This window comes from Nerophis lumbriciformis, linkage group LG07, assembly GCF_033978685.3.
Source record: "Nerophis lumbriciformis linkage group LG07, RoL_Nlum_v2.1, whole genome shotgun sequence".
NCBI classification, from domain to species: domain Eukaryota; kingdom Metazoa; phylum Chordata; class Actinopteri; order Syngnathiformes; family Syngnathidae; genus Nerophis; species Nerophis lumbriciformis.
In genome coordinates this window covers 44,929,476-44,955,940 of record NC_084554.2, presented here as the reverse complement: position 1 = coordinate 44,955,940, position 26,465 = coordinate 44,929,476, and the positions used below count along the sequence as shown (strand labels likewise).

The 26,465-nt window shown below is 38.0% G+C and overlaps 1 protein-coding gene across 1 annotated transcript; it reads left to right on the top strand.

Annotated features, from left to right (window-relative positions):
- The first annotated feature begins 1,475 nt into the window (after positions 1–1,475).
- Positions 1,476–26,180, top strand: flt3 (fms related receptor tyrosine kinase 3). Its single transcript, XM_072913524.1, is given in 24 exon segments — positions 1,476–1,517; positions 7,614–7,687; positions 7,767–7,918; positions 7,988–8,118; positions 9,344–9,455; positions 9,656–9,777; positions 11,104–11,285; positions 13,229–13,367; positions 13,441–13,618; positions 15,403–15,503; positions 15,574–15,688; positions 15,756–15,961; positions 16,032–16,144; positions 16,211–16,343; positions 16,417–16,521; positions 16,603–16,713; positions 16,870–17,026; positions 19,637–19,749; positions 19,828–19,937; positions 21,712–21,882; positions 21,885–22,008; positions 22,081–22,180; positions 22,243–22,348; positions 22,454–26,180. Coding segments are annotated over 24 exon segments (3,060 nt in total). The 5' UTR covers positions 1,476–1,489; the 3' UTR covers positions 22,631–26,180.
- Positions 26,181–26,465: the final 285 nt, after the last annotated feature.

Below are 26,465 nucleotides of genomic sequence, written 5' to 3'. Positions count from 1 at the left end.
CATCATTATTCAATAAAAATATAGAAATTATGAGATAAAAAAAATCAGGATTGAGATGAAAAATCGAAATTATGAGATTAAAAAAATAAAAAATTATGAAATAAGAAAGTCGAAGTTATTATAAAAATATCATAATTATGAGACGAGAAGTCATAATTATAGGGCAGCACGGTGCATGTGCCTCACAATACAAAGGTTCTGAGTAGTCCTGGGTTCAATCCCGGGCTCGGGATCTTTCTGTGTGGAGTTTGCATGTTCTCCCCGTAACTGCGCGGGTTCCCTCCGGGTACTCCGGCTTCCTCCCACCTCCAAAGACATTTGCCTGGGGATAGGTTGATTGGCAACACTACATGGGCCCTAGTGTGTGAATGTTGTCTGTCTATCTGTGTTGGCCCTGTGATGAGGTGGCGACTTGTCCAGCGTGTACCCCTCCTTCCGCCCATGTGCAGCTGAGATAGGCTCCAGCGCCCCCCGCGACCCCAAAAGGGACAAGCAGTAGAAAATGGATGGATGGAAGTCATAATTATGAGATAAAATCATAATGAGATCAATGGAAATTATGAGATAAAAAGTTATAATTATGAGACAAAAATTCATAATTATGAGATTTAAAAAATGTGAAATCTGTGATGAGGTGTCAACTCCAGCAACCCCCGCGAGGCACAAGTGGTAGAAAATGAATGAATGAAATTATGAGATAGAATGTCATAACAATGACATTTTAAAAAAAGTGTATATGATAGTACAGTTGTTCACATTGCACTTCAAAGTTTGAGGTTTCATTTTATAAAAATTTTGTTTTTTTAAAGTATACACTCTGTATTTATTGTAAAGCATATTCTACATATTGTCTGCCTATTTTAAACATTTTCAAGCATAACAATGGCTATATAAACTACAAAAAAAATGGTGGTATAGGCCACTAGACGGGACCAAAAGTGCGCTGTTCAGTATCGTAGCCACTGATTGGCTCAGCCTCAGGCAACATTACTATATTGGATTAAATGAGTGTACAGTAAAGGTGACTTGGTGCATGTTATTGCATGTCCAGGCGGCTCTCATTATGTTAAAACCTCTATTTAGAAGGTCGTACACTGTTTTTTTATGCTCTATGAAAATATTCCATTCATAAACTACTTTGTGATTAAGGGCTACATTATTAAACTTTGATTGATTGATTAATCCTGTGATGAGGTGGCGACTTGTCCAGAGTGTACACCGCCTTCCGCCCGAATGCAGCTGAGATAGGCTCCAGCGACACCCCGCGACCCCGAAAGGGACAAGCGGTAGAAAATGGATGGATGATTGATTAATCCACATTCAAAAAAATGTGTAGTAGCTACAGTACTTTGATGTGTATTGTTAGAGTGAGAAGTGACTTACTTTATGTATTGGGGAGTCAGGCGTGGCTTCTTCCTCTTCTTTAAAAACCGTGTTTCTCGCATCCTCATCAAAGTTTCTCTGAAGAGAGAATGTGACAGACAGACCGATGTCCTTACACTGTCCAATCATTGTAGGTGAGTCAAATATTTAATTGTGAGCTGTTATATTCCTTTGAGACGCTGAATATCTGCTGTAAAACACTGGATTTATTGAGTTATTATTTTAATTTTTTCAATAATTATATCTAACCTACTTACAGGTTAACAGGCCTAGTCTTAAAACTTTTTAAATTATGTGAAAGCATGTGTTGATCAAATATTACTATTGAACACATTAATCAAGCACATATAAGCACAAATACATACTATTCATATATTGCAAAAGAAGGGACTATTAAAAAAACGGATGAACATTTCATTTACATGAAAATAATAATGATAAACAAATATGTTACTTAAATCAACCATCAGTAAAATTAAAATACTGCTTCACCACTATACATATACATATATATATATATATATATATATATATATATATATATATATATATATATATATATATATATATACATACATACACATTTATATTATTATTAATATTATTATAATTAACATATAATATATGAATATATAATTGGACATTAAGAATATGTAAAAGCTTGACTCCTACCTAGTTTACTTCCGTGACGACCTTTTTAAAGTTTTGTAATCCATCAGAAATATCAAGCAGCTAAAATGCACCAAACGTGGATACATGTGGAGTGTATTGCATTTTTCCCCAGCATGCATCGCAGGCTATTTAAAAGGGTGTAATTTTGAATTGTGTGTTGTTCATGGAAGTTTTTTTATAATATCCACAAAGTTCAGCGAGCAAGTTGTGTTATGAGTGAAAACGTGTGTTGACTTTTTGTGTTAATTTATTTGCACCATGAGTATGGATGTATACAAAGTACTGGCATTTTTAGGCTCCGGGCCTAATCTTATCATACCATATAGATAGAGAGAATTGTGGATTGCTGTTACTGCTAATGGCATTCATTTCCATCTGATTATTGTCATGCACACTTCCCTTCGTTCAGGAGTCGCTGCAAAGCATAAGCAAAGATGCAGCATAACAACCAGTTGGAGTCAAAATGTACCGCCCCACTTCCAGTTGCGCGGTATGTTAACACAGTGTTTTTCAACCTTATTTGAGCCAAGGCACCTTTTTTGCGTTGAAAAAATCCGGAGGCACACCACCAGCAGAAATCATGAAAAAACGAAACTCAGTTCAAAGTAAAAAGTCGTTGTCGCAATTGTTGGATATGACTTTAAAGCATAACCAACCATGCATCACTATATTTCTTGTCCCAAAGTAGGTGTATTGTCACCACCTGTCACAGCATGCTGTGACTTAAAATTTTGAGTTTTTGCTGTTTTCCTGTGTGTAATGTTTTAGTTCTTGTCTTGCGCTCCTATTTTGGTGGCTTTTTCTCTGTTTTGGTATTTTCCTGTAGCAGTTTCATGTCTTCCTTTGAGCGATATTTCCCGCATCTACTTTGTTTTAGCAATCCAGAATATTTCAGTTGTTTGTGGGGACATTGTTGATTGTCATGTCATGTTCATTGTGGACGCCGTCTTTGCTCCACAGTAAGTCTTTGCTGTCGTCCAGCATTCTGTTTTTGGTTACTTTGTAGCCAGTTCAGTTTTAGTTTCGCTCTGCATAGCCTTCTCTAAGCTTCCATGCCTTTTCCTAGGGCCACTCACCTTTTGTTTATTTTTGGTTTAAACATTACACACCCTTTTACTTGCACGCTGCCTTCCGCTATTTTCGACATCTACAAAGCAATTAGCTACTGGCTGCCACCTACTGACATGGAAGAGTATTACACGGTTACTCTGCGGAGCTCTAGACAGCACCGACACTCAACGACAACACATAATTTGCAGACTATAATTACTGGTTTGCAAAAAATATTTTTAACCCAAATAGGTGAAATTAGATAATCTCACGCGGCACAGTGGTTGAAAAACACTGCGTTAACAGAATCATAGATTTACGAGTCATCGGAATCGCGGATGGAATCAGTGTTCACTAAAAACAGAATCTAAGTGTGGAATGTCACAGAAATTGCCGTAATGTGAGTGAGTTGCTGTCATTGAGAGGAAAAAGAGATGCACTTGACAAATACTCACTTAATTAGAGCCGTGTCAGCCAGGGGCCAGCTTTCACGGCAGCACTGCACGGTGCTCCTTTCTGGGGCCATTTCTGTGTGTGCTTCCTGGAAACACGACAACCTCAAAACTACCAAACTAACTCCTAAATACAAAGCCGAACATTTCCCAAAGGAAGAGGCGTAGTCTTTTCCCATGCGCCGACTCATCGTGGAGCGACATGGACCACAGCTGAGAAACAGTTCTTTTTGGCGGCCCTATGGTTAAAAAACACTGCTTTAAGGTGTTGACATTGCTATTTGAAAGACTTGCATCAAAAAAAAAAAAGTTTGTTAACCGAGCACCCCGCTCATCTCTATACAATGCACTTTTTCACCACTCGTGGCAGTAATGACAATCTCAAGCTTGGAGCTAAAGTCATAGAGACGTTTCTTAAGCGCAAAAATTATGACTAAATGTATTTTCAATTGCACTTTCATTTTATCGACAGTTTACTTAGGAATATATTATTTGTCTTTTTTATTTCAGTCCCTTCTTATGCAGTATGTTTGATTATAACTTAGTTTTGTAATCATTCTGACCTACACCTTTATAATAATCTTTGTGATTAACACATGCTTTCATATCATTTGACAAGGTTGGATAAAATTATTGAATATGATTAAAATCAAGAGTAAGATTACTAATTCAGTGTTAATATTTGAGCGGGGTCCCGGGCCCCTCTGTCGTGGAAATGTTGGGCCCCAAGGTCAAAAAGGTTAAGAACTCTAGTATATTAATTAATGTAAATATTAAATTAAGTCATAAATGTATTACAGTGCAGTATTTGTTTTATTTTCTAATATTATGTTGTGGCAATCAATAAATAGAGGATTAAAGGTAAACAATGCTAACAACTCGGCGGCAAATTGGCGCTATCTTCCCCGCGACAATCAAGTTGACCATCTTTTGGCAGAACAACTTTTTGATGCACTTCATCTCCAACTGCTTCCTCATCAATAACCCATCTCTGCATTGGTGAGCCTTTGATGCAAGCGATTTCAAAAGACAACAGCGAGACGTAGCCAAGACTCGATGGGACTAGGAGCGCCACTTAATGCCAACAAGACGGCAATCAGCTATCCATCAGTAGCTGAGTGAAGATGAACTCTGTTGATGCACTCTATCCTCGACGTCATCAGCTTCACATGACATTGGTGTGCTTTTGAGGTTAGCGATGTGGAGTGATAACGTGGAACACACAACACTAACAACACGGAATGCTAACAACGCTGCAAACAGCCGTAGCTTCGACTGACAAGTTGACCACGTTTTTGCAGAAGAACTTACTGCCGTGGTTTCAGCACAGTTCTGACTTAGAGGAATTAGCCATAATGTGATGTAGTATTCCCACGTAGTGGTCATGTTGTAGTGGCCGAGTGACGGCCACAGCAACGACGCATTTAGAAACTTTACAAACGAGTGTGAAAGTGACTACATGGCTGTTGATTCATGTTTAGAGGGCTCTAATTGTGTTAAACAAATATTTTTTTAGAAGGTCATAAACAGTTTTTTTTAAAGCTCTATAACAATATTTGATGTATTAATAGTAATCAGCCCTGAGTCCAATTATCCAAAATAAACGAGGGACGATTGTACAGTGAGGTGTTTTTTGACTGAAAGCAAATACCTGTGCACCTTAAATGTTGCATAAATCTTCCATGTAAATTAGGGGTGTCAAAAAAATAGATTTTTGAATGAAATGCAATTCTTATTTGTAACGCTTCTTTATCGATTCCAAGAATCAAACATCGTTTAAAAAATAAATAAATAAATAAATAAAAAAAAATAAAAAAAAAAATATATATATATATATATATATATATAAGGGTTGCAACAACTAATCGATTAAATCGATTAAAAAAATAGTTGGCGATTAATTTAGTCATCGATTCGTTGGATCTATGCTATGTGCATGCGCAGAGGCTCCTTTTTTATAAATCTTTATTTATAAACTGCAACATTTACAAACAGCTGAGAAACAATAATCAAAATAAGTATGGTGCCAGTATGCTGTTTTTCCCCCCAATAAAATACTGGAAAGGATAGAAAAGTAGTTTGTCTCTTTTATTCGATTATTAATCGAAGTAATAATCGACAGATTAATCGATTATCAAATTAGTTGTTAGTTGCAGCCCTAATATATATATATATATATATATACACACACACTATATTGCCAAAAGTATTTGGCCACCTGCCGTACTCACATATGAATTTGAAGTGCCATCCCATGGAATTGTCCAAAATGTTTTGGTATCCTGGAGCATTTAAAGCCCAACTCCTGAAAAACAACCCCACACCATAATTCCTCCTCCACCAAATTTCACACTCAGCACAATGCAGTCCAAAATGTAGCGTTCTCCTGGCAACCTCCAAACCCAGACTGGTTCATCAGATTGCTAGATGGAAAAGCGTGACTCATCAGTCCAGAGAAAGCGTCTCCACTGCTCTAGAGTCCAGTGGCGACGTGCTTTGCACCACTGCATCCCACGCTTTGCATTGGACTTGGTGATGTATGGCTTAGATTCAGCTGCTCGGCCATGGAAACCCATTCCATGAAGCTCTCTGCGTATTGTACATGGGCTAATTGGAAGGCCACATGAAATTTGGAGCTCTGTAGCAACTGACTGTGCAGAAAGTCTTTGCACTATGCGCTTCAGCATCCGCTGACCCCTCTCTGTCAGTTTACGTGGCCTACCACTTGGTGGCTGAGTTGCTGTTGTTCCTAAACTCTTCACTTTTCTTATAATAAAGTTGACTTTGGAATATATAGGAGCAAGGAAATTTCACGACTGGATTTGTTGCACATGTGGCATCCTATGACAGTTCCACGCTGGAAATCACTGAGAGCGGCCCATTACTTCACAAATTATTGTAGAAACAGTCTCCGTGCCTAAGTGCTTAATTTTATACACGGGTCCAAGTGATTATGACACCCCTGATTCTCATAATTTGGATGGATGGCCAAATACTTTTGGCAATATAGTGTATATATATTTTTTTTAATTTTAATTGATCTGTCCTGCCCAGCCACTCAGGCCAATCATATTATTGATATCTACTGTACATATTTACTTTGAAAAAAGAGAAGTGTTGGATACCTCCCTTGTTGCCTTATTTGTATTTGACTTTATTAAATGTTTAGGTAGAATTTCATTCAACAAAACCAAGTTTCTCTTAAGTAATAGAAACTTATCACAGCGGTTTATCTATTTTATGGAGGAATGTATTTAATCATAGAACGGGCACCCAATTTTATTAAAAAAATATTGATTTTGAATAGAGAATCGATTGTAAAACAAGTAGTTACCCCCAAGAATCGAATCATGTGTAATTGATAATTCACAGCTCTATGAATGATCTATTACAAGATTATTTATTAGGTGTGTGAATCTTCGGGCACCTAACGATTCAATCCGATTCAGATTCCTGGGGTGACGATTAAAACCGATCCTCGCAATGTGTTATTGGGTATAGCAATTATAATGACACTTTTTCAAAACAGGTTACAGTTTAGATAAGTCCATTCTGGTTGCATGGAGATGGTTTTTTGATTTTTAAAATGTATGTATTGACTTAGAATTTTAATGAATACGATTTGTGATTTGGATGTGAATCGATTTTTTTGTGTGCACCTTTATCAATTACAATTAATTGCTTTTACTGCCATCTAGTGTCTACTATTAAGTGTGTGGTACAAAACAAGTAAAACACCAATACAATTCTCCATTCAAACCCATTCTCACAATGTGTTATTTGGTATAATTATAATGAAACTTATTCAAAACAGGTTACAGGTTAGAAAAGGTCCTTCTGGTTGCATGGAGACGGTTTAAAAACATATATTTTTTTAAATTATTTTTATACAAAGAAAATGTTTTGAATCGACCTTGAAAAAATTATGAATCAATTTAGAATCAGGGTGAATAAGAATCGCGATTCTGATGCGAATTGATTTTTTGTGGACCCGTTTATATATATATTTTTTTTTTCCTTCTTTTGACATAACAGTAATGATTTGTGTCTTCCAAGCTGCTGTCCTGCTGTGTGTATCTGGGCTGTACTGCATTACAGCACAGAACCACACCTGTGTAACAAGTCATGAGGTAAATTCATCCAGGATCTCAAAGAGCCTTTCTCCCAAACCCAAGCATGACATATTTTCCGCCACGGCGTGTTTGCCAGGTGGAGTGTTTCAATCCAGTGGCTTACCTGGATGCACCTGGTCCAGTCCACCTCGAAGTCAGCGTGGGCAAGACACTGGTCATCTCTCTGGAGGACTTCCACGGACACGCCATCTGCCGTTTGATCGGTGAACTGGACACCGCGGCAGCAACGTAAATATCTCGTCTATCTGTCTGTGTTGGAGATGCGTTTACTGTATGTGAGGTGGTTCTTCTCTAAAGAAATAGGAGCCTCTCTATGGTCCTGCCATCGATTTCCAAGAAAGATTCCGGGGACTATACACTGAGATGTGAGCTCAACAACAGAACCAGATTTTCTTTGTCTGTGGTTCTTCAAGTGCATGATCCTTCAGGTAAGTGACACATATTTCCAACATTCATGCCGATGTGTCCAAAATTGACTTGTTTATTTTTATATGTCTATTGTTGCAGCCAAAAGTGCCTGAATTAATCGCGGCTTTTTCGGAAAGTTGCGGCAACAGTTGCTTCCCCCCCCCCTAATAACATTAAATCAACTTGATGACTTTGTTATTGTTTTAAGCGTTCTTGCAACTTTAACCTCAAAAAGCACCGGATTTCAACCAAAATTTGAAAACTAGTACTGTATTGATGGTTTACTAATTATATACCACCCAGACTTACGGTAGGGAAGGGATTCTTCATATCGCCCCTTTCCTGGGTGGATTCATAATTTCACAATGCAGTCTGCTGAAAATGATGGAAAGTGCCACTCTACATAGCTAGCGACGCTGTAGTCAAAGTTAGAATTGCCACAAAACGATTTTTAACATATTCAACGCTCTACTGCCATATGACCGCTGAAGTGGACAGTGAACCTCCCCGATTTGTCACGTTTCGTGTGTCAGGTAAACCGCGACAAATGGGGCCATATGAATCCCCTTCCTACTGTAATAGTAGACACCAGATGGGAGTAAAAGCAACTAATAATTGTAACTAATAGGGGTGCACAAAAAATCCATTCACATCCAATCACGGTTCTTATTTATTCCGATGCTAAATCGATTCATAATTTTCAAATATCAACTGACATTTTTTTTCATTTTAAGAAATAATATTTAGGCCATCGCCATGCAAACTGTTCTGAAAAAGTTATACCAAATAATACACTGCGGAAATCGGGTTGAATCAAAAATCAATTCTGATCATTAGGTGCCTAAAGATTCACACCTGTAGTAACTAATTTTATTAATAATTATAATTACTGCAAGAAACACCACCAAAGGCTTGTTCGCTGTCTGATCTGTCGTCCACAAGTTGCAGACATTCTCCGTGTACGGTATGTTTTACGCTTGTTGATCTTAAACATTCATTTATGTTTCAACAAATTTACTCTCGCACACTAAGAGCATCTGAGAACTGTTGAGAGCGATATATAGTGGTATTTTTTGGTAGATGAGACGATGAGAGATTATCATCACACCTCGACATCTGTAACATGTAAATACCACCTCTTTGCTAGCTCGGCAAAATTGGTTGAATTTGCGTGTATTACATCTCAAATTCTTGACGGGACAGTCATGTTGCTAATTTAAGTTTATATGATGTTTTCTTCCTTAGGGCGTCCCACGAAACCTCGTCTCACACTGGTTAATGTGGACGACCCAAGGAGTTCCCCTCATTTTAAGTGTGCGTCTGAGGGACACCCAAAGCCCACGTTGTGGTGGTCCGGGTAAGAAGGACAACTTTTAACAATCCCTGCAACCGCCTGAGGACCAGCGTCTTCTGCAGTGGACATTAGTTTCTGGTCGAGTTCTTTCGTCAGAGTTCGGACAAATGCAAAGCAAAACACAAATGTCCACTGCAGAGGACGCAGGTTCTCACACAGTATATGTTAGGGTTTTTTGTAAAATATATTTTCCCTCTGGGTAGAATTCCAGATAAGGGGACCGTTTCAGAACGCACGATAACCAGCATCAAATTCTTAGACAGAGGAGTCATGTGTTGTGCTGAAAACACCGAAGGACGAGAATGCGCCCAAGTGTATGACTATGGTAATTACATCTCAGCTTCATCGTAAGACTAACTCTAGCAGTTTCTTTAATGCCATTTATTGCATTCACTCTTGTATTCTACTCCATTTTTCATCAATTTTAGCTCTTCTTATTCCAACCTTTTTCTTGTCTACCACATTTTTCATCCCATTTTCCTTTCAAAATGTTCAGAACACGCAAAAAGCCATGTTTTATTTTGCAAAACATTTCCACATTATCAGGAAGTTAACATCTTCCAGGAAATGTTCCCCATTCGAAATGAATAGGCAATATTTTAAACTTTTCAATCGCTCGGTTTCCAACCTCTTTTCTTTCGACTACATTCCACTTATTCAGGGTATTTTTTTTATTTAAAAATTCCTGTTTTTCCCAAATTTCCTTTTTTATTATAAATTTATATTTGAATTCTAAATTTTACATTTAAATTTCAGTTATTTTCTACTAATAAGTGTTACAGCTTTCACCTTTCTCAACCCATTCCAAAGTCAAAATGTTTCTTGCGAATTAATGTCATTAAATTGCTAGCATGCAAACGTTACTGTTAGTGATGATTTTTGCTCGTATACATGTACACACCTCAGACTCAATAATTTCATTACTTAACGAGTGCTAACTTTTAGCATGCAAGTTGTTGTTTTTTTAGCTCATTTTGCAGGTATACACCCAACATATTTTGTTACTTGACTATCTTGCTAGCATGCTAACATTTGAGCGAATTTTACAAGTATATACACCTCCAAGTCAAATATTTTGTAATCAACTGTTATGTTAGCACGCTAAAGTTAGCATGCAGCTAACTTCAAAAACAAGTGAAACTCAAAAAGTTTGATATTGGGGAAAATATTTGTTTATTCCAGCAATTAGATTTACAAAGTGAAATTAATATATGACATAGGCTCATAACATGTAACTCAAGATATTCCAAAACCTTATTTCAATATATTTTGAGGGTTAGGGCTTACAATTTATGAAAACCTTTAATTGAAAATCTAAGAAAATTTGAGATTTTCAAAACCTGTAAGCCATGATCATCAACTTTAAAGCAAATAAAGGCTTGACATATCTCACTTTGTATGTAATGAGTTTCATATATGAAGCTGAATTGCATTTCTGAATGAACTTTTAATTTTATATTCAAATTGTTGGCATTTCACCTGTATTTTATTCAACACGTTAATAACTAGCATGCCAGCCTTTTAGTTTAGCGTATTTTGCAGTTTTACATTTATGTGTTACTCGAGGTTATCTGGCTAACATGCTAACTGTTAGCTTTTTTTTTTGACAAAAATCCCTTTTTCTTGTTTATAATGAGTTTGTTTTTCTTAGACTTGGAAAGCGCCGTGAGGAAAAACGACGAGGTGTCGAAGGTGATCTTGAGTCCCGATCAGCCTCTCCTGCTTCGTTGCAGAATCAAACGCAACAGACAGCGATCATTAATAGCGTGGGACAAAGACGGCCAAGCGATGACATCTGGCGCTTTAGCATGCTCTGCTAAAGTCAACCAGGAGGTACTGTAGAACTACTCACGCAGTCTTGCACCCTTTCGAGTCTAGAGAAGGATTTAGTGGTTCTACGTACTGTAGGACGCATTTATGCTTTCTTTGGGTTCTAGCTCATTTGCTTTGTTTTAGGGTTATTTTGTTGGTGTTCTTTAACGTTTGGTGACGTACATTTCATTTGACTACATTTAGGGGCATATGGGTTTTGGGTGACAAGAGGATTTTACTGCTTCTCCACGCCATTATTAACACCGGATTTTCTTGTTACGTAATCTTCTAGCTGGACGTTATGACCGAGGTCTCCTGTACATAAAAACGACTAAAAGGCGCAAAATACTTTCTTCATTTGTGTTTACCCTAATTTTTCACCATAAAAACTGTTTATCTTGCCTAAGTTTGTTTCCTTTTTCAGTACGTCACATGTGCATTTTTTGGACATGTTTTCGTGCCTGAGAGCAGCCAAAAAGTCACCCGTGACATGCACCTTTGGGTCAGTCGGCCACTTGACTGTTGGCTTACCTTTGCAACCAAATGGCTGCAAATGCAATGACTAATCAACGTGACAACACACAGACAAAATCTCGATGAATATTATTGATCATAAATCTGCTTTTAATCGACCGATTTAAAGACTTGATTGCACTTTTGATGCCAGTTGTAAGGAACCATCTTTGCGGCCACACCATCATGCTACGCCAGGGGTGTCCAGTATGGTACAATTTAGCATTCTAATATTAGCATGCTAGATTTTTTTTAAAGCTAATTTTGTAGGTACTGTAAATTGTGAGTTCAAATATTTTATTTTTTCACTTTTAATGTTTTTTGCAATTTTAATTTTGACAGTAACACATAAGATATGTTATAATTGCTCATGCGTTTTAATTGTTTTTTAAAAGCGCCAGAAAATAATCCGTTTTGAACACTGTTGATGTGCTTCAATACAAAGTAGGGCATAAATGTGTTCCTGTATAGTATTTCTCCAGCAATGGTCATGTGTTGTTGTTTTTTTGATTGATTGAGACTTTTATTAGTAGATTGCACAATACAGAACATATTCCGTACAATTGACCACTAAATGGTAACACCCGAATAAGTTTTTCAACTTGTTTAAGTCGGGGTCCACTTAAATCAATTCATGGTACAAATATATACTATCATCATAATGCAGTCATCACACAAGTTAATCATCAGAGTATATACATTGAATTATTTACATTATTTACAATCCGGGGTGTGGGGTGTGGGGGTTAGGTTTGGTTGATATCAGCACTTCAGTCATCAACAATTGCATCATCAGAGAAATTGACATTGAAACAGTGTAGGTCTGACTTGGTAGGATATGTGACATAAATGATGGTATTTTGAGAGGTAATTATTGAAGTCGGACATCACTGAAGGCCTAGGTGGGAGACGCACGGCCCGCCACTGTATTTACCGTTAACATGCTAGCATTTTAAACACATTTCTCAGGTACACGCCTCAGAATAATATATTTTAGCACTTCATGCAATTTACAGTTCGCGTTTTAGCATGCTAGCTTTTTTTTTAATCCAATTAAGCAGGTACAGTGTCATGTATTTTGGTATTTCACCAATGCTAACTGTAAACATACTATTGTTAGCATAATACTGTTAGTCAGTTTTTTCCTCATATTTTTGTTACTTGACGCTTTATCTGTCCAGTGTGCTAAGAGTTAGCAAAGTCAGTTCGGCTTTGGCTCTTCAGCATTCACACAAAATTTCTACCAAAATTGCATTTTCTAGTTTTTAGAATTTTTTTAAATATATTTTACTGGATTTGAAAGTGAAAACTACCAAAATAGCCCCTGCATCCTTTGATTTGTCAATCTGTGGCCCTCAGCGGAAAACGTTTGAGCATCTGTCATGTTGGGCTTGGAACCCAGACAGTTTTCGTATCAGCGTGACATACAAAAAATATATGCTGTCTTTTAGATTTGCATCAGAAATGACTCGCACGGCAATATCCAAATGGCCTACTTTTTCATCGACTCCATCAACAAGAACCACAGCGGCAGCTACACCTGCAGGAATCAGGAGTACAGAACCAAGTCTGTTGACGTCATCGTCCAGGGTCAGTCCCACTTGATGTCATTCAGCCTTGAAATGACTTACAGGGCCGTTAATGTTTTTATGCGTTACCTCAGCTGAAGATTCCCTCTCAGTCCAGCTGGAGAGGAACAGAACTCTTTCGGCCCGGGAGGCGCAGAGCTCATGTCTGCAAGCCCACGTGTTGTACCACCCCGTGCTGCAGTACTGCGCCTGGGAGGCTCCTGATGGGAATATGTCCCAATGCATGAAAGACAACTGGGTGACCAAGCACAGGTTAGTTCCACTGTTGGTGCGGAAGTAGGAGCAAAAGGTACTGGAACTGAAAAAACCAACAGTGACAGTGTAGGCAAGGAAAAAGGGAACAAATATCATTGCGTATCCTCACAGTTAAAAGATTGTATAAGTGAATAGGACCAAGAAGACCAAATGTAAAACAAACATTTTCAACCTAATCTGAAAGACAAGGAATTTTCAGTTTGGATAAAATGTATGAAATAAATGTTTAAATTATTTTAAAAATATTTTAATAGTTTTTCCCATACCGTACATACATTTTTTATGTATCTTGCTGCAATGTTCATAGTATAGTGCAGTTTTACTAAATTTCGGGAATGTGGAAAAAAACTATACATTGTTCACTCGATTATTTATGTACCAGACCCTCGGGTAGCTTAATTTTTGCCAAGTATGGACACTAATTTAAGCTACGTCCTTTCGTGTGTGTGGAAAAATTTCCGGTGCATCACTCGTCAATAGTGCGCAAATAATAGACTATATGTCTATACCAGTGGTTCTCAACCTTTTTTCAGTGATGTACCCCCTTTGAACATTTTTTTAATTCAAGTACCCCCTAATTAGAGCAAAGCATTTTTGGTTGAAAAAAAGAGATAAAGAAGTAAAATACAGCACTATGTCATCAGTTTCTGATTTATTAAATTGTATAACAGTGCAAAATATTGCTAATTTGTAGTGGTCTTTCTTGAACTATTTGGAAAAAAAGATATCAAAATAACTAAAAACTTGTTGAAAAATAAACAAGTGATTGAATTATAAATAAAGATTTCTACACATAGAAGTAATCATCAACTTAAAGTGGCCTCTTTGGGGATTGTAATAGAGATACATCTGGATTCAGGAACTTAATTCTAAACATTTCTTCACAAAAAACGAAATCTTTAACATCAATATTTATGGAATATGTCCACAAAAAATCTAGCTGTCAACACTGAATATTGCATTGTAATGAATGGAATAGCCTACTTGATTTGATGTTCAGTTTATGAACTTAAATTCATATTTTGTTGAAGTATTATTCAATAAATATATTTATAAAGGATTTTTGAATAGTTGCTATTTTTAGAATATTTAAAAAAAATCTCACGTACCCCTTGGCATACGTTCAAGTACCCCCAGGGGTACGCGTACCCCCATTTGAGAACCACTGGTCTATACTATATACTTTGATTCCAAACAAATAGCGATTGTTGAAGGACCGGAATTGATGTGTACGCTGTCCCGTATTTGCTTATAGGTTGCGCAAATTGCCTACGTTTTTTTACGTAAGTGGGTCAAAAATAAAGCTAACGTAGATCCACGCTGATGTCTGTGACGCCTCTACTTAAAAGCCATAAAAAGATTAGAACACTCCAAAATATATTACACTAGATTTATATTTATTTATACATTATATAACTTTAATTTATTTTCACTTAAAAAACACACATTTTTAAAGGTGTGGCAACTTTTATATTATTTTGTAGTAGCAGTAGCGACTTCCTTGTTTATTTACAGGATCCGGTCAAATTTCTTTGTTGTCACTTTATCAAACTGCGGATGCAAGGGAAGTCAAAGCCACATTGGGGCCTGTGTGCGTTGATACTGTAGTCTGATAAAGATCTCATTTTACTTGCAGTCAGCTGGGGAAAAAAAATCAGATTTGGTCACTTTGGCCTGTAGAGTAAACATAGTCTTAGTAAGTGACCCGCCAAGTGGTGAGGGAACACTGTATATGCTCCTTGGTGGAGGTAATCAGTTATGAGTATTAAAGTTTTTTTCAGGACGGTGAAGCTGTGCGGTGAACTAAAATCAGGAGAGTACAAGCTACACCTGAAGGCAGGCGGACAAAACCAGAGCAAGTCTGTGTCTGTGTGTGTTGTCGGTAAGACACCGGACTCATTTCAGCGTCATAATTCCGGACATCAAGCTTCACCGTATTCTCTTTATCGCAGATGACCCCAAGTTCAGATTCAGCCTTGACAGGGACAACAACATCTTCCGGATTGAAACGGCGAGCACGGTGCCGGCAAATTACACGTGGATGTCGTGTTTCCCTGCCAACGAAAGGTGGGACTGCAACTGTACAGGTGGACACATGCCTTGATTTCCTCCATGACACCTCAACTCTCTGCAGCTGTGACAGTCACTCTGTGTGGAAACATGTTCCCAACGCCTCGCAGAGCGACTCGGACGCGCGGTGTGAGAAGACGATAGAGAGCTCCATCAGTACGGACCTTTTTGACAGAGGCGATTTGAAATTCTGCCTGGCTAACTCTGTGGGATCCTGGTGTAACGTGAGACCCATTGTCAACAACCCGCCGTCCCTGCTGGCCACCGGAGGTTTGTTCCACCATAAAAACTGGACTTTCAGCAACTGTGCACACTTTCACACACACACTGCGTGTTTCAGGAGCTTCAGATGCGGAGAAGGGTGTCTTCATGGTGCTGAAAGTGGGTAGCGTGATCCTGATTGTGGCTTTGGTCGTAGTCAGCGTGGGTCTCGTGTACTTTGTCAAAAAGAAGGTTAGACGTGGGCATGTTCTCGCACCAAAGCACAAGAGGCAATGACTGACCTGAATTGTCCAACAGAAACCTCAGTACCAGCCCCAGCTCCAGATGATCCAGATGGTCGGGCCCAATGATAATGACTACGTCTACATGAACTTCAAGGACTTTGAGTATGAGCGCAAATGGGAATTTCCCAGAGAAAACCTGGAATTAGGTTTGAGTAAATCCATCAGTTCTTGGAGTTATTGTGACGGTTCTCACGACTACAGCACCTGTGTCCTTCCCAGGCAAGGAACTGGGCTCCGGCGCTTTCGGCATGGTGGTCCATGCCACAGCGTACGGCATCAACAAGGCCGGAGTGTCACAGCAGGTGGCCGTCAAGATGCTGAAAGGTTAGCGTGCGCTTGGCTCGGTGAGAGACTAATTGCAAAGACGCAGTAAGATCAGCCTTGCCCGCTCGTTCTGCCATGCAGAGAAACACCATGAGGTGGAGAAAGAGGCTCTGATGTCTGAACTAAAGATGCTGACTCACATTGGTAACCATGCCAACATTGTCAACCTGCTCGGAGCGTGCACGGACACGGGTACGTCCACACAACCACTGGTAATTCAGTGTCGGCCTCGCAGTCAGAATATACTAGTTTGAATTTCTGTTGGAACATCTTGACACGCCGGTTTTCGGACGGAATTCAGCCAAAAGGCATGGTTCTGCAAACAAGCATTATGTCCCTCCCATGCAGGACCCATATACCTGATATTCCAGTTCTGCTGCCATGGAGATCTGCTCAACTTCCTTAAGAACAGCAGCCAGCGTTACCACAAGTTTGCGGCACAGGCGTTTACAGAGGAGCGCTTCAGCAGCCTTTACAACAACCCGACACCCACCAAAAGTTCTCGGTAGGCACCACAATGGATTTAGTGGAGAGGTTACGATCCAACAGCGCAAAAACGCAGAATGATGGACGCACCCATTACAAGTCCTAAAAATGCCCATTATCTAAACCTCTGTCACAATTATTAAACACAGTTTACACATGAAGAAACAATTACAAGCATACATATGCAATATTGAACTTAGGAAACTTGCAGTGATACAACATTACGTCTTGTTAAAGCATCTTCCTGATGGAAAATGTTGAGTGAATTGACGTGTGGGACAGTGCCCTCTGTTGGATTTATAGCTGCAGTGTTCTTTTTCCCCTGCAGAGAGCACCATCAAACCACTTTCTATTTAGGTTACTCCAAAAAACACATTTCCAATTCAAGCTGAGATAAGAATGTGCTGAAAGCAGATAGGCGAGGATCTAGTGAACATGGAGTTTGCTGAAAAAAATTCTCGATTTTTATTACCAATCTGAATGGTTTCAAATTTATCAAGAATTTTAAACAATGTTTTTGTTAAGTTATCTCTGCGCTTTACTGGTTGTGTGTATACAGTACAGGCCAAAAGTTTAGACACACCTTCTCATTTAATGCGTTTTCTTTATCTTCATGACTATTTACATTGTAGATTGTCACTGAAGGCATCAAAACTGAATGAAAACATAGGTGAAATAACTGAAAACATGTTTTATACTCTAGTTTTTTCAAAATAGCCACCCTTTGCTCTGATTACTGCTTTGCACACTCTTGTCATTCTCTTGATGAGCTTCAAGATGTACAAACCCCGTTTCCATATGAGTTGGGAAATTGTGTTAGATGTAAATATAAACAGAATACAATGATTTGCAAATCCTTTTCAACCCATATTCAATTGAATGCACTACAAAGACAATATATTTGATGTTCAAACTCATAAACTTTTTTTTTTTTGCAAATAATAATTAACTTAGAATTTCATGGCTGCAACACGTGCCAAAGTAGTTGGGAAAGGGCATGTTCCCCACTGTGTTACATGGCCTTTCCTTTTAACAACACTCAGTTGGGAACTGAGGAGACACATTTTTTAAGCTTCTCAGGTGGAATTCTTTCCCATTCTTGCTTGATGTACAGCTTAAGTTGTTCAACAGTTTGGGGGTCTCCGTTGAGGTATTTTAGGCTTCATAATGCGCCACACATTTTCAATGGGAGACAGGCAGGCCAGTATAGTACCCGCACTCTTTTACTATGAAGCCACGTTGATGTAACACGTGGCTTGGCATTGTCTTGCTGAAATAAGCAGGGGCGTCCATGCTTGGATGGCAGCATATGTTGCTCCAAAACCTGTATATACCTTTCAGCATTAATGGCGCCTTCACAGATGTGTAAGTTACCCATGCCTTGGACACTAATACACCCCCATACCATCACAGATGCTGGCTTTTCAACTTTGCGCCTATAACAATCCGGATGGTTTTTTTCCTCTTTGGTCCGTAGGACATGACGTTCACAGTTTCCAAAGACAATTTGAAATGTGGACTCGTCAGACCACAGAACACTTTTCCACTTTGTATCAGTCCATCTTAGATGAGCTCAGGCCCAGCGAAGCCGACAGCGTTTCTGGGTGTTGTTGATAAATGGTTTTCGCCTTGCATAGGACAGTTTTAACTTGCACTTACAGATGTAGCGACCAACTGTAGTTACTGACAGCGGGTTTCTGAAGTGTTCCTGAGCCCATGTGGTGATATCCTTTACACACTGATGTCGCTTGTTGATGCAGTACAGCCTGAGGGATCGATGGTCACAGGCTTAGCTGCTTACGTGCAGTGATTTCTCCAGATTCTCTGAACCCTTTGATGATATTACGGACCGTAGATGGTGAAATCCCTAAATTCCTTGCAATAGCTGGTTGAGAAAGGTTTTTCTTAAACTGTTCAACAATTTGCTCACGCATTTGTTGACATAATGGTGACCCTCGCCCCATCCTTGTTTGTGAATGACTGAGCATTTCATGGAATCTACTTTTATACCCAATCATGGCACCCTGTTCCCAATTTGCCTGTTCACCTGTGGGATGTTCCAAATAAGTGTTTGATGAGCATTCCTCAACTTTATCAGTATTTATTGCCACCTTTCCCAACTTCTTTGTCACGTGTTGCTGGCATCAAATTCTAAAGTTAATGATTATTTGCAAAAAAAAAAAATGTTTATCAGTTTGAACATCAAATATGTTGTCTTTGTAGCATATTCAACTGAATATGGGTTGAAAATGATTTGCAAATCATTGTATTCCGTTTATATTTACATCTAACACAATTTCCCAACTCATATGGAAACGCGGTTTGTAGTCACCTGAAAGGGTTTTCACTTCACAGGTGTCATAGTTTTGATGCCTTCAGTGACAATCTACAATGAAAATAAAGAAAACGCATTGAAATGAGAAGGTGTGTCCAAACTTTTGGCCTGTACTGTAGGTCATGCGTCAGCAGTCAAGAAATGTTTTTGCAACCTTTAACCTGTTTGGAAAAGGTATTTATTTTTCCAAAATATATTGAGAGAATCGGTCTGAAACGCATTGTTACTGGAATTGCAAAGGAATTGAATCGTGAGTTGTTCTAAGATTGATTGTAGCGTATTGTGTGATGTCAGTGTGCAGGAGGGCAGCGTGGACAGATACATGCTAATGCAACCCGCTTCCTTGGGGGGACAGGAAGACAAGGCTCTCCTCCATCACAGCTTGGAGGACATGGACTGGAATGAAGGTGAGAGGACAGCTTCTGATACAACGCAACCAGTTTAACAATACAATAGGAGCTCACTGTTGATCGTGACTGATCCAGAAAGCGACAACAACAACGACACGGAAGACCTGCAGGCCCTAACTTTCGATGACCTCCTGAGCTTTGCTTTCCAAGTGGCTAAAGGAATGGCGTTCCTCGCCTCCAAAAACGTAAGCACCTGAGTAAAACACTGAGTAATTGGGGCCGTCCAGAGAAGGCCCTGTCCACAAGATTGAAGTTGAGTCTTAACCACACACAAAAAAATTCAACCCCCCTAAAAAATTTCTGCAACCACCAAAATTTTGAAATTTTAAATCTATCTCTGGTTTAAAATCCATTGTTTGGGTTACAACTTCTTGTTTTCAAATCAAACTTCTTGTTTACAAATCAAATAGATTTTTTGCAAATCCAATTTTTTTTTCCAAATCCAATTTTCTTGGTTAGAAAATCTTTTTCTTGTTTTCAAATCCATTTTCTTAGTTAGAAAATCATGTTTTTGGTTGCAAATCAATTTTTGGTTTGTAAAGAAATTTTTTTGCAAATGCATTTCTTATTTACAAATCCTGTTTCTTCTTTGCAAATCCATTTTTTGGGGTTGTAAGTCTTGTTTGGGTTGTAAATCTATTGTTTTGGGTTGCAAATCAAATGTATTGTTTGCTGATCCATTTTGTTTGCAATGTTTTTGTGTTGCAACATTTTTATTTTTTTTTTGCAAATAGTTTTCTTTTTGGGTTGCAAATAACATTTTTATTTACATCCAGTTGATATACAGTTTCTTGTTTACAAATATTTTTTCAGAGTTAGAAGTCTTTTTGGTTGCAAATATATTTTTTGCGTTGGAAATCAAATTTGTTGTTCGCAGAGCCATTGTTTCGGGTTGCAAATAGTTGGTTTTTTTCAAATCCATTTTTTGATTACAAATCCTTTCTTTGGGATACAAATACATTTTTGGTTTGAAAATTATTTTCTTTTTGTTTGTGCATCTATTTTTTTGGGTTACAATTACATTTTGGGGGGTTTGCAAATTAATTTTTTGTTTGCAAATCATTTTTTTGGTGTTACAAATCAATTGTTTTGTGTAACAAATATTTTTTTGGTTGCAAATAAAATTTGAGGGGTTATAAATCATATTTCTGGGGTTACAAATAATATTTTTTTGCAAGTCAATTTCTTTGGTTGCTTGCATAAAAAGACACAAACTTCTCTCCAGTGGGAAATACATTTTTTTCTGCATAGAAAATAAACCAGTTATTGTTGCGACATACTCCCAGTTTAAAGCAACATAAAGTGCCAGATGAGTTAGTCAAAAAAACAATGAATAACATGCACGTAAATGTGCTGATACTGGAGGATTTTGCTGGCTTTTTTTGGTGATTGTTGCAACCTAAATAAGCCTAATTTCACAGCACGTTTTTTTTCCACAAAGTTGCGGCAAAAGTCACGTTTTGTGGTTTATTTCATCGGCCTGTGATTTTACAAACTTGTCATTCACGTGTTCTCTGTAAGTGTGACACACATTTTATGTATGTGTATGTATAGTATAAACCATTATATTTGACTTCATGAACATTTATGTCAGGCTGCACATCCTGTAGGTCAGTTATTCTCAAACTGTGGTACGTGTACCACTAGTGGTACGCGTACTCCATCAAATGGTACGCCAAAAATTACTTAATTAAATATTCAAACACAGTGTTACTGTTCAAAGTGTGTGTAATGTTACAGAGGCCAAACCTATGCCTTGTTTTTAATTTAATTTACTATGCTACTGTATTTTAATGTGGGTCATTACGGTGGTACTTGGAGAGACAGGTTTTTTCTGAGGTGGTACTCAGTGAAAAAAGCTTGAGAACCAGTGAAGTAGGGTCTAATTTGGCTGCTTACGCATATACGTGTGTGTGTGTGTGTGTGTGTGTGTGTGTGTGTGTGTGTGTGTGTTTGTAGTGTATCCATCGTGACCTGGCAGCTCGAAACGTGTTGGTGACAAAAGGCCGACTGGTAAAAATCGGGGACTTTGGATTGGCTCGGGACATCGACAACGACTCCAACTACGTCGTGAGAGGAAACGTAAGCAATCATTTTTTAACCCCTCCCCCGCACACATCTCAGGTGACTTTACCGCCTCACAGGTGCGTCTGCCCGTCAAGTGGATGGCGCCGGAGAGCATCTTCGAGGGGATGTACACCATGAAGAGCGACGTGTGGGCGTACGGCATCCTCCTGTGGGAGATCTTCTCTCTCGGTATCGCCTCACACACAAGCACCTGTTGACACAGAGCAGGACACACGTTACTGATATCAATGTCGGCCTCAGGCGTCACTCCGTACCCGGGCATGAAGGTGGACAACACGTTCTACTCGATGATCGAGAGAGGATTTAAGATGGAATGTCCTTACTACGCTGATGAGTCTGTGTAGGTGTTCTTAGTCTTTAGTGTGCCTCCAATCAGATTGTTTCATCGTGAGTCCTTTGCAGGTACGGCATCATGCGCAAGTGCTGGGCCTTGATGCCCGGCGACCGGCCCTCGTTCTCCAAACTGATGTCTTGTATGTCCGACCAACTAACCATCAGAGAGGAGAAGGTAAATGTGCAGATTTGAGAACAATATAGTATTGACTTACCTTTTTAGGAAGAGAACACCTATTTGACTCATACGTCTAGCTGAGAGACCTCCTTCCTCTTTCAGCTTTATCATAACATGATCGACCAGATACCGTGCGACTACCAGAATGCAGCAGTGATGCGGGACAGTTCTGCTTTTGCAAAACCAGAGGAGGATGTTGAAGAGCGGTCGAACGAGGACACCTGTGTGGAAATGTGTGAGGACAAACTTCTGAAGCGGTCCGGTACTGAGTGTGTATAAAAACATAGGGATGCACCATAATGGAAATGTTAACCGATACCGATGACCAATAATTCCCAGACCTTCACAACCGATAACAATGATCAATATTCAAATATATTTTCACACAAGAAATGTAAAAAAAATGTTGTTCACCCATTTGCCCAAAATGTATACACTCTAAACAACAAATATACAAATCTACTGTAGGGATAGGGGTAATATAAACTGATATTTTACTTAACTATAATTTACACTTCCTTCTATAATTCTGACCCAGGCAAACAATTATAATCATTGGATAGAGCAAACATTTTTAGAATTTACACCTCTTACTGATTGACAAAAATAAAATATTTTTCTCTGACAGTAATGAAATGTGCCGGCCCCTTAGAAAGGCAACAATTAATTGTAGAACATAAAGAAATCAGGGTTCAAATGCATTTTTCCACTAAGAAATCATAAAAGTTAACCAACTGCCTCCAGATGAACTATGAATTTAAACATAAACAACTACTCATTTTATTGTCAAGTTCTTCCGCCTTAAGGTATTTTCTTTCAAACTGTTGCCTCTTAAACCCTTTCTCATTAGTCCTGTGGCTTTATGCTTGATGCGGTCGCTGCTATTAACATCAGGTGTCGGCTCAGCAGCGCAGGCAGCTTCGTACTGCTTCTATCAATCATCGCGTTAGTGAATTTTAAGGTGACTTACTGTATCAGATTTTATTGTGTTGAACTTTGTCTTTAACTCTCCCTGTTAAATTTCTGCAGAACAGGTTTTGAAAAACTACGAGTGAAATGTCTTCTGACATGCTAAAGAAAGCTGCGCTATGAGGCTTTTCTCTACATAACAGGCCAGGCACGCAGTGTCATGAGATCACAAATATATGCGACCATACCTTAGGGGAGGAGTTGAGGAGCAAATGGCAGCACAAGCCACAACAGAGAGAAACCAATGATAAACAAAGCGATGATAAGCCTTTATTATTTATTTTTATTATTTTACTCTGTTGTATATTTATCGGCTGCCGATAATATCGTACATCCCTAATAAAAACTTGGGTTGGGTATTGGCAATAACCTCACGATACAATACGTATCCCAATATGGTACGATACAGTATTGTGATATTGCGATATTCTACATAGTTCATGGATTAATTTAACATGCAGATCAAAATAAAAGTTGTCAAAAATAGCTTTAAAAAAGTAGGATAAAGTACTCGATGACAGTAATAATAAATTGGACAAACTCGGTGAAAAAAACAATGCAATACAAATTATGCATTTACATTTATTGCAATTGTACTGTACTTCTTAACTGTCAACTTCTTGTACTGCCTTGCTCAACAATAACCCTGCATAGCAAAGTACTGTAGCAGCACAGTGACACAGCTGCAAAAAATACATTTTGAGTTACAAAAAGCACATAACATGACTCTTAAAAAAAAGTACTCAATATTAGGACATTGCAAATGTATATTATATAGTTGGCATTATATTGTCCAGTCCCTCCAGGATTTTGCAGGCTTTTGTTGTGATTGTTGCGGCCTAAAATGCCAGAATTCGTGGCAGCTTTTCCAGAACGTTTTAAAGCTCTTTTAAAAAAAAAAAAATCAAGTTGTGATTTTATGGACTTGTTAACAATGTTTTACATGTTTCTTGTAACCTTAACCTGAAAAAACACAGGATTTCTACAAAGATTGTAAAAACAAACACTGCATTGGTGTTTTACTCGTTTATAGCACGGCCCTAAAAGTAGACAGTTGATGGCAGTAAAAGTACATATACAAAGCTTATTGTCAAATGATTGTACTGTTTTAATTAATTGTACTTTACAATAGTAATAATTATAATTATAGAAAGAAACACCACCTAAGGTTTCCTTATTGTCCGCTGACGGCTTTGTCGTCCACAAGTGGCAGACATTCTCTGTGTATGTTTTACACTTGAAAAGTGTTTGTCCATCTTAAACATTCATTTATGTTCCAACACATTTACCCCCGCACGTTAAGAGCATTTATGAAAGATTTATAGTGCTAATGCTTGTATGTAAATGAGTCGATGAAAGATTTATAGTGCTAATGCTTGTATGTAAAGAGAGATTATGATCACACTTCAACATCTCTAACATGTAATTGCTGCCTCTTTGCTAGGTGAGCATTCAAAATTAAATATGTTCTTAATTGTCTTACCCTGCATAAATAAATGTTAAAGACATATATAAATACATGTGAACTCAGAGGTGATGGTGTATATACTGTATTACCCAGAAAGCTTAGTGACGTAGACAGGAACTGGAAGTAGTCTGAGCTGAGTGGTAGGATGTTGATCAATAAAGAGTTTATATATTGTAACGAGTTCGCCTACACAAGAAACAAAGATAAGTTTTGGTCAAACAGTTAACGTAAAGACAAATTGAATTAGCAAGAATGACGCTGATTTCAAAGAAGTTGCGGACATTATATATAGTATATATAATAGTATATATCTGTATCATGAATCAATTTAAGTGGCACATTTAAGTGACTTAAACAAGTTGAAAAACTTATTCGGGTGTTACCATTTAGTGGTCAATTGTACGGAATATGTACTTCACTGTGCAACCTACTAATAAAAGTCTCAATCAATCAATCAATCAATCAAACATTGGACATTAATGCGTAGCGAGGCCGCTAAAATGTTGCGTAATTGGTTGAATTTGCATTAATTGCAAAAACAGACATTTCTGGAAAGACTGATTGCCATGTCGATATTTTTCCCAGGCCCTGATAAAAACAAGTGAGCATTTCACATGTTTCAGGCGTGTTCAAACTTTTACTACCTCTCCACATACATTTTTTTCCCCATTTTCTTTACTTAAATTGTGTGTTAACAACACATCAATGTAGATCAAAATTTGCTATGTAATTTATTATATCTTAAAGAAAAAAACAGCCAGCATCCCATGTGCTGTTTTCGTAATTGTTCTGATTACAAAATGAGCTGAAGGCCAACGTATTCGAGCATGCCTGAAATAATATAAACCTCTACAATGCACAGGCCAAAATGATTTGTGGGGTTTCTAACAATATGTGTAGTAGACAGTTGTCCCTCGCCACATCGCACTTCAAAGTTTGCTGCTTGACTCTATCACAGAATTATTATATGTATTCTAAATTAAGCATTTTCAAGCAAACTTATGGCTAAATGAACTAAAAAGATCAATATTACAGTAATATCATTCCATGTCTAGAGGGCTCTCAAACTGTTGAAAACTGTATTTAGAAGGTTGTAAACAGTTTTTCAATGCTATTACTTTAAAAATATTTGATTTATAATTGCGGAAATTCATTTACCAGTCAGGCCTGGAACCAATTAACAGTGATAAACGAGGGACGACTGTATATTTATGTATTTTTTGTTGACAGATACACACATATAGTGTTATTAATTTTGTGTACGTAATACATAGTGGCACGGCTTTTATGCTGCAATTGTTCCTACTGGTTTATTGTTTCTATGTCATGTTTCTTTAAATTGAATGTATTATTCAAGCAAAAACATTAAAAAACCTGCAATAAAAGACACAACAGCGTCTGGGTGTATGACGTCATCACCACTTCAGCTACACTGGTTTCCGCGTGACGTCATTTTTTTTTTTTCGATAGTCAGATATTTTATTTATTTAATTATGGGTGCACAGATAGTTAGCCAGATAACAATAATACTATTCAATTCCACGTAAGAACACCGAAACATTTATTCGGCTTTAAGGTAAAACGACACTCGTTGAAATTCAAGTAATTGGTAGTTTTTTTTAGGTTATGAACATACCTTCAACTTGCCCTTTGTTACCTTTCGTTACTTTCTTTTTC